Source organism: Megascapheus bottae, chromosome 3 (genome assembly GCF_031878675.1).
Source record: "Megascapheus bottae isolate mThoBot1 chromosome 3, mThoBot2.hap1, whole genome shotgun sequence".
NCBI lineage: Eukaryota > Metazoa > Chordata > Mammalia > Rodentia > Geomyidae > Megascapheus > Megascapheus bottae.
This window is the reverse complement of record NC_143511.1, coordinates 29,037,815-29,050,150: the sequence shown is the minus strand read 5'-3', so window position 1 is coordinate 29,050,150 and position 12,336 is coordinate 29,037,815. Positions and strand designations below refer to the sequence as shown.

The window sequence follows — 12,336 nt, the reverse complement described above, 5'->3', positions numbered from 1 at the left end:
AGCACTGGCTCTGGATAAGATCTGGGCAGCCACCCCCCAGAGTAGACTTGCAGATTTCTTGGCAGCTGAGAGTCTTTCATTCTTAGTATAGATCCAGAAGAAGAAAGAGAGGTTGGCTCTGGATAAGATCTGGGCAGCCACCCCCCAGAGTAGACTTGCAGATTTCTTGGCAGCTTAGAGTCTTTCATTCTTAGTATAGATCCAGAAGAAGAAAGAGAGGTTGGCTCTGGATAAGATCTGGGCAGCCACCCCCCAGAGTAGACTTGCAGATTTCTTGGCAGCTGAGAGTCTTTCATTCTTAGTATAGATCCAGAAGAAGAAAGAGAGGTTGGAGAGCTCACCTGACAATGCTGTTCGTTGAAGTGCCAGCTTCCCTGGGATTGCATTTCTCCTTCCAACTTTCTGGCAGAACTTTCGGATGCTCTGGATACAAGTAACGTTACAGGCTTTATCACTACCATGACCCGGGGAGCGTGCAGTGGTCTCACTGGGGATCAGGCTCAGTAGCCAGGCTCCTAAAAGGCAGGAAAGAAACAAGCGTAACATCCTTGGGGCCATTCTCTCCCGGGCTGTGTTAGGTTTTTGGTTTTTCTTCTTTGGAGGAATTCTAGTTGCTGTTGCCTACAGACCAGAGCCCGTGTTTATATCTTGTGCTTCAGGCTGTTTTGTCTTCTTGGATCAGCCAGCTTTTATATACCTTAAGGTCTTCCTCAGCCAATGGTTCTAGCTCCACCTCTTCTCCACCTACCTCCATAGAACTTCCTTGCTCACTTGCTCTTCACTCTTATCCTTCCCTGTAAGCCCCCCCCCCTCAAAAGTCCCGTGGGAAGGGGGAAATTCTGGCAGGGAGAAATTGCATTTTGAGGCCTGGGGATGAATGGTTCTGAAAAACAGGGACTGAAAACACTCTGATCTTTTGCAGCATCCTGAGAAAAGAGAGAGACCAAGCATGACGACCCCGAGCATAACTGCAAATATATGCTCCTGTAACTCTGCTTGCTTGCATGTACACACCACCTGCATGGAGTTCTTGCTTTTAAAACCCCCGCTGAATGGAAGATGGGCCAACCAGTGGCTGTAGTCACTGTGAGGCTAATAAAGGCTCCCACTATTTTGAGTATTGGTGTCTCCCTAGAATTTTGGGATGCTTCATTCCCCTATCACATCCCGTACTCCTTTGTCCTCATTGAGCTTCTTCTGTGTTGAGACAAAGTTTCAGTCTTTTTTATATTCCTTTCTCTCAGGACTTGTTCCCGCAAGTCAAAGGTGGCCTGGCTTCTCACAGTCTTCTTTCTTTGCTTTGGTTCATATGCTTAAGTAGATCATTTTTTCCATTGGTTACATGAGATTTCTTTTTTAGAGATAAGAAAATACTTCTATGGGGATCAAGACATGTGAAAGGGTATCGATGTATGGGAATTAATGCACCATCTATCTGGCAAATATCATGTAACCCTTCTATTAATTACAATAAAAAATATATGAAAAAAAGAAAATACTTCTATCTCCTGTCTGTGTGTGTTTGTGTGTGTGTACACGTGTACATGTGCACCTAAGCATAAATAGGTATAAAGCCTAAAAGAAAAGTGGACAATTTTTGTAATAAATCAAGAGGATATTGCTAATCCATATTCTTCCAAGATAATTTTCCAGCAATTTCTTGTATTCTACACATTTTATTAATAAGAAAAGACATCACATTTAAACAACATAGGTTTTTCTAAATGATGGGCCTTATCGATAACTATCCGTTTTCCTTCTGAACTTTTGAATGCAAATATGCACACACATTTATAAGCCTCATTTATTGGTGTCCATAAACTAGGAAGATGAGCTGTGTTCCCTTCATGAACTTTGAGGACTTAGTATAAGTTTGGGTACCTTAAAAATAAACTAGTAAATACTCTTAGATCCCAATAAAAGACCTAATTTCCTTTTGTGCCAGTTGGAGAGGGCCCTTGTTTCCACTCAAATGCTGGTCAGCAGATTAAGTCTGTCAATGATGTGTATGGAGATAAAGGACCATGGTTGGGCAAATTTGAGCACATTTCATACTATTTATTCCTTAAATCTTAGAAAAATTCAACAGTGAGCAATTTCTGGATTTTTCTTTTATAGGACTCTTTTTTATTATTATTACTAGTTAAATTTCATTCCTGTTATTGGTCTGTTCAGGTTTTCTATTTCTTTTGGAATATTGTAACCTTATTGAATTCTTTATTGGCTCTACTAATTTCATTAGTTCTAGAACTCCTTAGGTGGCATCCTAAAGACCCCACCATAAAAAATTTGGAGACACACACACACACACACATATATATATATATATAATATTTAGTATTCTGATGTATAATTGTAAAACACCTCTGAAGATTCTTTATATTTTATATTATCAATTTGTGTCTCCTCTCCATTTGACTTTGAGTCTTCTTTTTATATCCATCAAACAAACTTATTCTTTATCAGTGGTGAGAACATTCAAAATCTATTCTCTTAGCTGGGTGAAATACATATTTCATTATTAACTAGGGTAACTGTAGTACAGTTGATCACCTGAATTTATTCCTACAATCTGCAGCTTCAAATCGTGCTTTTAAACCACATAGAGCCTGGCACCAGTGGCTTAGGCCTGTAATCCTAGCTACTCAGGAGGCTGTGATCTGAGGATTGCTATTCCAAGCTAGCCCAGGCAGGAAAGTCTGAGACAATATTTCCAATAAACCACTCAAAAAAAAATCTAAAAAAACAAAAACAAAAAAAACACAGTAGCAGCGCTATGGCTCAAGTAGTAGAGTGCTGGTCTTCAGTAACAGAAACTTGAGGACAGGGGACAGTGCCCAGGCCCAGAGTTCAAGGCCCAGGACTGGCAACACACACACACACACACACACGTTTGTTTCAACATATATGGCTTGATTCTGCATCAGGGCCTGGGGTACACTAGAAGGCAAGACAAGTCATAGGCCCTGGATTTGCTAAAAACATATCTAATCCGTTAACAAGGGGCTTATACTCTGATGTTTCATTATCACTCACCTCCCAGAAAGTCAAGAACAAAAATTTACTAAATAAATTAAAAAAAAAAAAAAAACAATGGACTCCAGAGAGGTGGGGGGGAAAGAGGGTATTTCTGAGTTAATGGTCTAGAGTCTGCAAGCCACAACTTCCGGTAGAGGAAGACCAAGACCGGAAACTCAAGGGAGAGAGAGACAGCTCCTGGCAACTTAAAGAGTTCTCGCGAGGTTTCCACGTGCACAGGTGTGAGAGAGAGCTGCACCGAGAAGGGTGAGCGCAGGAGGGCAGGCAGCCGTTGCGGTGGGAGAGGGGGGGCCTGGGCAGGCTGGGGATGTCGTCGCAGCTCCTTAGCTTGTATGTGCTGTGGCTTGTGCTTCTGCTGCTTCAGTTCTCGCGGGAGCTGAGCGTAGACCTGAGCAGAGCCCGGAAGCTGTGTGGCCGACACCTGCTGCAGGAAATAGTCAAACTCTGTGGAGAGAAGGATTGGAGCAATTTCCAGTTTCCAGAGCCGACCACTCCGAAAGCGTGGACTCACCGGGTTTCCAGAAAAGTTAAAGTCTCCAAAGCCGGCGCCTTCAAAAAACACCATAGCCCTTGGCAGGGTTGGAGAAGAGTCACACGCCCAGGTAAAAAAAAAAAATCTAAGCAAGGGCCTCAATGTGCATCCCTTGGCTATTTCTTGTCCTGGGGTTGGCTCTGCCAGGCAGTGAGCTGATGCAGGAACTGGAGAGGAGGTGTCTAGGATACAGGTAAACTTAAAATATCTACTAAAACTCCAAGTGTATTGAGAACATACCCAACTTCCATCCAGCCCGCCTCCCCCACAGAGTAGAAGAAAGAAGAGCCCACATTTTCCTAGATCTGTTCCTTAGCTCCACCTTTCCCATGTGCCTTGTCAACTAGCAACCTCTACGTCCTTCAGAGTTCAGTAAAATCAACCTTGATCTTTACATAGTTGGTTGTTTTATTCAGCCATCTACAACATCATCCAGTCCTTCAGTAATTTTAGTCCCCCCGTCATCAGTACTAGACACATAAATGACTCTGCCCAGTAAAAAGTAAGGGATCCCTTCTCAAATCAGAAAGTTAAGTGGTGTGGCCAGTGGTTCAGGCCTCTTATTCTAACTATGTAGGAGATTGAGGACTGAGAACACAATTAGAAGCCAGGCCTGGTAGAGAACTCTGTGAGATTTAATCTTCAATTAATCAGCCGGAAAAAAAAAAAATCTAGCCTTCAGAGTAAAAGAGCTAAGCAAGCATATAAAGGCCCTGAACTCAAGCTCTGGGACAAGCACAAAACAAATAAATAAAAGCAGTTAAGTACTACCATATAAAGCTTTTATCCTTTCTTGTCTATATTGCTCACAGCCACATTACAGTCTCCATAAGATTTACTTAAAACTTCGTGTACTTGGACGTCATTTACAAGCTAAATGATAAACTTATTGAGAATTTCAAGTCCTGGATACCAGAGCTTTAAAACTAGATGGACTGACTGCTCAAGTTAAAAGCAGTCATAGCAAGCCTACTCAGGGGACTGAGGTCTGAGGTTCAGCCAGCCTAAGCAGGAAAGTCCATAAAACCTATTAACCTCCAGAAAACAGTAAATGGGGCTATGGCTCAAAGTAGTAGAGCACTAGCATTGAGTAAAAAAGCTTAGAGACAGCACTCAAGCCCCAAGTTCAAGCCCCATAACCAACCCCCATCACCAAAAAAAGCAGTTTTGTACCCCAAACATTTTATAAGGACTATTTCATGGATGGATGGATATAGATATATAGATACAGATATCAATATCTGAAATTCTAGAATTGCTCCCAGCACATAATATGTGAAAAATTAACATTGAACTTTATACTTAATGCTTAATGCCTTCAAGTAGTCAATAAGAAAAAATATTCTTTGGAGTTTGGGGGCCCTCCCTCCCCGATTTTTTTATTTTTTTCCAATTTTTTGTTTTGTTTTGTTTTTTTGGTATTTTTTGAAGATTGGTCACATTTTGTAGCCCAGAGAGGCCTCAAGCTCTTGACCCTCCTGCTACAACATCTTGAGTAGTGGGATTGCAGGGGTGCCCCTGGCCTGGGAAAATATTCTTGTTAGTATCTTCGATTACACTTTTATGTTTGGGGAATAACATTTAATTTTCAATATGGTTTTCCATTTTATTAAAAAATGAACTTTATTCATATTCCATCCCTAAAATAATATCATTGAAATTACCATTTAAAGTAATTTACTTAATTCTGTTGGGACAAAACAGAATTGTTACCAAAAATTCAAGTGTTCAGTAGTTAAAAACAAAAAGCAAATATGCTATCATGCCAATAATAGATGCTAATATAGATGAGTAGAACAAATAAAAATAGTGTCTGTCACATTGTAGATACTTATCAGCTTATTTTTTGAGTGAATGCAAGGGACTAGTAAAATTATTGCTATTAAAAGAACAGAAACTTAAAGAAACCATCACACTGAATCTTGTTTGTTTTCCATCATGACACTTACATGAATATATATTGTCACTGTCCTCTTACATTGAAAGTATTTCTCTAAAGTCTTCTACTGTTGATTCATTTAGGTGATTCTCAGATTTTTTGTTTTTTTTTTTCATCTCTGTCTGTTTTTTATTGTTATGGTAGAGTTGATATACAGAGGGTTATAGTTATAGGAATCAGGTAATGATCAGTGAGTACATTTCTTTTTTTTTTTTCTTTTTTTTTTGCCAGTCCTGGGCTTGAGCTCAGGGCTTGAGCCCTGTCTGGACTTTCTTAAGGCTAGAGCTCTACCACTTGAGCCTCAGCACCACTTCTGGCTTTTTTCTATGTATGTGGTACCAAGTAATCAAACCTGGGTCTTCATGCATGCTAGGCAAGCACTCTACCATTAGACCAAACTCCTGGCCCCATACATTCCTTTTTGATCCACGTCTCCCCTTCCGTTGCTCTCTCCCAGTTTTTCCTCCCATTCTCATCCACAAGATATACATTTCATTTACCACATACAGCCTTGTGAATATCACTGTTGTATTTGTTTACTCTTATTCCATCTTTTATGTGCCCTTCTTTGTCCTCCCAAATACAAAGAACCTAATGGACAAGATAAAATAAAAAAACAGAAACAGCAACAATGGCAACTGAAGAACGCCACGTTTCTTTTTCTTTGAGTTCATGTCATAGAATATTATTTTCTATGACCATCTGCACATAGCTTTGAGTATATGAGCTATTGAGTATGTGATGACTAGTTCCTATATAAGATATTATGCCCCATTATGCATGCACTCCAGTTAGAATGTTCATTATCAGGAAAACTAATGATAACAAATGCTGGGGGATGTGTGACCAAAAGGGAACAACTCCATTGTACTACTGGTGAGAATGTAAACTTGTTCAACCACTCTGGAAAGCAGTGTGGATGTTCATTAAAAGGCTAAACATAGAGCTTCCCTATGACCCAGAAATCCCACACCTGGACATTTATCCAATGGACTACAAACCAGGCCACACTGAAGCCACCAGCACAACTTTGTTCATTGCATTATTTATCATAGCCAAGGCATGGGAACCAACCTATATGTGGATGTATGAATCAAGAAAATGTAGTTTATATACATAATGAAATTCTATTCATCCATTGGAAATAATGATGTTGTGCCCTTCATGAGGAAATGCAAAGGCATGTAAAAATTATATTAAGTAAGCCAGAGCCAAAAAAGACATAGGTTGCATGGTTTCTCTCATTGTGGTAACTAGAATGTGCCTATAAATCTACAAGTAAGCACACTGAATTATTTAAATAAATAATTAAATAAGGGTTTGGGTTTTTATGGCAGTACTGAAGATACTGTGCTTGCAAGGCAAATACTCTACCACTTGAGCCATGCCTCCTAATGTGAACATTAATCACTTAGAAGTCCTGTTAATATGCTGTCTGATTCAATAGATCTGGGATGGAATGTTGATGTTGCAAGTTGGGCAGACTTGAATTATATAGACTAGCTCATTTCTCCTTTTTCTTCTTCCTCTATTCTTTTCCCCAATCATTTTAGGTTTGTTGTCTATCTTCTCCATTTAAACATCTCTATCTCTGATATAACTTTTCAGGCATTTCATGAGACTTTGTATTTTGGCATAGAATCCAAGAAGCAAGTAATTTCCAAATCTTCTGCCCTAAGTAATTGAGCAATCCACTAGCCCAAATCCATGGGTTCGGCCTATCAAGTTATGATATCTACCATTTCTTTTTTTTATATCTACCATGATGCAGTATAGAGGCCCTCACCACATGCTTAATATCTGCTAAGAACCATGAGTTAGATAAATGTATGGTTATTTCAAATAATCAGTTGTCCGGCATTCCATTAAAGAAGCAGAAAGTGGGCTAAGACAAGTATGGTCAGAGAATTAGTCAAGTGGACATTTAGGAAAAAAAATTTAAGCAGCAGAAACAATGGAACTGACAGTTCTGTCTAGTATATCCTGGAAAGCATGAGGAGGCCAGGATGGCTAGAACAAAGGAAAGAAGACAATATCAGAGAGGCAACAGGCAAGCTAAAATAAGGCCTTTTAGGTTATCATCATCATCTCTTCATCATCATTATTTGAGCAGTAAAGGAGTCATTACCATTTTCTGAGCAGAGGAGTAATATAAATGGTATTTAGAAGGAATAACCGCTTATTGAGCTCAGAGAAGAATGCAGGGAGGGAAGTATCAAAGCAGAGAATGTGTGAGAGTCTTAGCAATGGGAGCTGTGGAAGTACTAAAAACTGCCAAAGTCTAGATAGATTTTTTTAAGAGATATGAAGGAGGAGGAATAGAACAATCAACTGTTTTGTTAAGTAGCATCTCTTTTGTACCACTACTTAAAAAAAGAATCTGGTAATTTTGTCATGATGGTAGACAGAATGTGATTCCTTTGAACATCAAGTTTTTAATCAAAAATAATGAATCCAAGGCTGATTTTAAAAATGATTCCAAATTTGTGTGGAAGGATGGGATTGCATCAACTCAAAATAGGAAAGTGAAGCAGGGTTGGAAGATATTATCAGGAACTCCTTGTTGGATCTAGTTTGAAAATTTTAGCTATATTTTTAATGTACTGAATTTTGATAGGAAACAATGAGGTAGAGATGTTGAGTAGGAAGAATACTCTATGAACCTAGAGTTTAGAAATCTTGAAGATTGAAATATATATTTTTAATCTATAATATTGGAAGTGTGATCACCAGGAGACTAAATATAGACAGACTACCAAAGACACCAACATTTAAAAGGTGGCAGAGGAAGAACTAGAAAAGAGAAAAGGGACAACTAGTTAGATACAAAGCAAAGCAAGTGTGGCATTTCAGTGCATCCATTAGGATGAAAATTGGGTATTGAACTTAACACTTTATAAGCTACTCATGAACTTGATCAGAGAAATATTGGTGAATGATGGAACAAAGGTTATTTAGAATGTAAGACATGATGAGAGAAAAGAAATACAGTTCATAATATAGAATACTCAGGTAGTTTGGGTACAAGGAAAAGATATACCATAGTAGCATACCAAAATAACTGGGGCCCAAAGAAGTGTTTTCTTTTGTTTTTGTTTTTGTTTTTTGTTTTGCTTTGCTTTTGTTAATTTTTTGTGGGTTGTGGGGCTTGAACTCTGCCCGGGCGCTGTCCCTGAGCATTTCAGCTCAAGGCTACAGCCGTACCCTTAAGCCAAGACCCACTTCCCATTTTCTAGAGGTTAATTGGAGATAAGAATATCAGGTCCTTTTGTGCCTGGGCTGGCTTTGAACCTTGATCCTCAGATCTCAGCCTCCAGAGTAGCTAGGATTATAGGCATAAGCCACCATGCCCAGCAGAGTATTTGAGTGTTTGATACAGATATTAGGAAGTGAGTAAAATGGTGAAAACAAAAATTTATATTCTCTTTTTCCTTTGATTTCTTATTAGCAAGGAAGTAATAGTAGCTGAAAGTGAGCTTGGCAATACATTAACATGAAATTGCATTGATAGCTGGTCACCTGTGGTTCATACCTGTAATGCTAGTTACTCAGAAGTTTGAGACATAAGCATCCCAGTTTGAAGCCAGACTTTCAGGAAAATCCATGCAATTTTTTATCAATAATCAGCCACTAAAAAGCCAGACGTGGAGCTATGGCTTAAGTGATGCATTTCTGGAACAAACTATTTCTTATGTATTTGTTAAATATTTTTTTTTGCCAGTCCTGGGCTTGAGCTCAGGGCCTGAGCACTGTCCTTGGACTTTCTCAAGGCTAGAGCTCTACCGCTTCAGCCTCAGCACCACTTCCAGCTTTTTTCTATGCATGTGGTATCGAGGAATCGAACCCGGGTCTTCATACATGCTAGGCAAGCACTCTGTACCTGGCCTTTCACCCTTTTAATTTCTTAGATGATCATTGTTATGTTTAAGTTTTCAGTGTCTTTTTGTGTTAAAGTATCATTATTATTGTCAGTTGTGGGGCTTGAACTGAGCTCTTCTTCAACACAAGGCTACTGCCTTACCTTTGGAGCCACAGCGCTACTTCTGGATTTCTGGTGGTTAATTGGAGATGAGAGTCTCACAGACTTCAGTGCCTGGGCTGGCTCTGAACTGTGATCCTCAGATTTCAGCCTCCTGAGTAGCTAGGATTACAGGCTTGAGCTACCACACCTGGCTTAAAGTATTTTGTTTGTGGAATTTGGCCATTTTGACTTGATTTTCAATGTTAATCCTCAATATTCATTTATTTTTAAGTTTGCTGTTATCTATGTATCTTTCTGACAGCAATTTGTTCATTTTAATTGCTTTTTTTCTTTTTTACTGGGGCCTCTGAAAGCAGATTTATTCCCTTGGGAGTGTTCTAGTCTGTGCATTATAACTGTGGGATAAAGGTGTGTGGTGCACAATGTATCTCCAAAGGAGATCTACAGCAGAAGTTACTGGCCAGTGTAGAATGCACTGTGATGGATCCATAATGGAAGTTCAACAAGCAATTACCTTCTGGAGTTATTTCTAAAAATGCTGACAGCAGTATAAAGTAACCATTGATTGTACCTTGAAAATACACCATTCTTCTTTATATTTTGAAGAACAAGCTGGTTTCTGCTACTTGGCTATGAAACCAATTTAAAATGGGCAAAGAACAGAATGAACATTTTTAAAGAAAACATAATAGGCACAAAATAAGTGTTCAACATCATTAAGTAAATATGGATCAAAATAACAATGAGGTATATTTACAACCATAAAGATAGCTATAATAGAAGAAGAGATCAAGTACTGTTGAGGATGTGGAGACATGGACTCCTAATTTGTGAAGTATCAGAGTTTTGGAATGAGGTATCTGCTATAGAAAAATGTGATAGTTCCTCAGAAGCTAAAACAAACTTCTATATGTTCCAGTAGTTCCGAAAATAACATACATAATCAAAGACTTTGAAAAACCATATTCACATAAAGATATGTATGTGAAAACTTGTACAGAACTGCAATTCATAAGAGTCAAAAAGTTAAGACTGACAAATTGTCCATCAACTAATAAAATGCAATGTTGGAAAAGCCATACAGTCTAAAATATTCTACCATAAAAGGAATGAAGAAATTACACATGACACACATAGATGAACATAGAAAACACTGAGATAAATGAGAAAACAAACAACACAAAAGGCCTTATAATGTGTTCTTCCTCATCTGGTAAACTAACATAGAGTTTGGTGATTCCTGCCATTTTTTTTTAATGGCTGAGTGTTCTGTTCTTGTCTTTCTCCCTATTCATCTCATAGGCTTGCTGGTTGACAGCTGAAAAATGTTGTTCATGTAACAACATTAACAAAATAGGTGCCTCCTCAAAATCAATTAGTGATTAAGAGGAAAGAGAAATGGAAGTGACTTGTAATTACTGAACTTTTAATTACCCATATTATTATCTATTTAAAATGTGATCATGGGGGCCTGGAGTTTGGCCTAGTGGTAGAGTGCTTGCCTAGCACGCACAAAGACCCAGGTTTGATTCCTCGGTGCCATATCCATAGAAAAAGCCAGAAGTGGCATTTTGGGTCAAGTGGTAGAATGCTAGACTTGAGAAAGCCCAAAGACAGTGCTCAGGCCCTGAGTTCAAGCCCCAGGACTGGCAAAAAAAAAAAAAAAAGATGTGATCGTGTATTTAAATAATTGGCTGATTTTAGTATTACACTATTAAGTTTCTGAGGAAAAAAATTCAATAAAGCTTTCTCTTTTTCTATCTATCAACAGTCTCTACTTCTGCCACTGTACGATCAATATTCAGTTGGGAGATTCAGTCGCTACCCGAGTATCAGTATAACAAGATCAACTTGATCCCTGATATGATAAGAGAAACTTCTTCATTACATGATATCAACCCACATGTTCATGAGAATGCAAAATCTCAGAAAAAAAATAAAAACAAAATTAAAACTGTAAACCACTTATTTTGGGGGAAGCATCCCCAAAGAAAACGCAGAGGATTCTCAGATAAATGTTGTCTTAAAGGATGTACAAAAGAAGAACTTGGTATCGCATGCCTTCCATACATTGATTCCTAAAACTTAATGACAAAAATGTCATCATATATGAATGGGATGTACTAATGATTATAGGAACTATATTAAGATAATAAAGGATTACTCTATTTAATTTACTATTTACTTATGGTAATTGTGCCTGTAGGAGGTATAATATCAACTAGATTTGAATGTACTTGTAAGTACCTGACAATACTTTATGGTGATATAAACCTTAGTATTTATTTTCTCCAGTGATTCCTTTATTTCTTTCACATTTTTTTCTGGGGGTGGGGAGAGGATAGAAGATGTAATTGGAAGTGGCATGATCTTTATACCATTCAGAAAATACTTATTCATGTTATTATGGTTGAAAATGCTTTTAAGCTGAATTTAAATGGATTGTGTAATGTTATGCAACCCATCTGAATGACATATAAACTCCAGTAAACCATTCATTTGTCCCACCAACTTAAAGTAATCAATCAGTAGCACTCCTAGTGAGAACTCTTGTGTGGCAATAGTAAGTACATCTTTAATTCCTTGAGCTTTATTACAGAAATTGGACATATTCTCCAAATTTTCTGCAGACACATAGTGTTAATACATGTCTGTGTTGTAGAAATCTCTCTTTAAGATGGCCTGTCTTTACTTTAAAAGTACTGATATGTGATCAATACTGAATTCTCAACATTGTATTCAGAGTTCTGGAAGGGGTCTCCCATCCCAGGCACACTAAATCAGAAACTTTGAACATAGGAACCAACAATCTTCACTTTTAACAGGCTTTCCTGGTAGCTCTGC

General features: G+C 38.3%; 1 protein-coding gene across 1 annotated transcript; it reads left to right on the top strand.

The window, feature by feature from the left end:
- The first annotated feature begins 3,310 nt into the window (after positions 1–3,310).
- Positions 3,311–11,669, top strand: Insl6 (insulin like 6). The gene is made up of 2 exons (XM_090329724.1): positions 3,311–3,641; positions 11,264–11,669. The coding sequence occupies exons 1-2, from the start codon at positions 3,347–3,349 to the stop codon at positions 11,572–11,574; spliced, it is 606 nt and encodes a 201-aa protein (XP_090185850.1). The 5' UTR covers positions 3,311–3,346; the 3' UTR covers positions 11,575–11,669.
- Positions 11,670–12,336: the final 667 nt, after the last annotated feature.

Coding starts and splice junctions, on each gene's coding strand:
- Insl6 (XM_090329724.1), top strand. CDS start 3,347: ATGTCGTCGCAGCTCCTTAGCTTGTATGTGCTGTGGCTTGTGCTTCTG. Junction 3,642..11,263: donor GAGAAGAGTCACACGCCCAG/GTAAAAAAAAAA, acceptor ATCTATCAACAG/TCTCTACTTCTGCCACTGTA.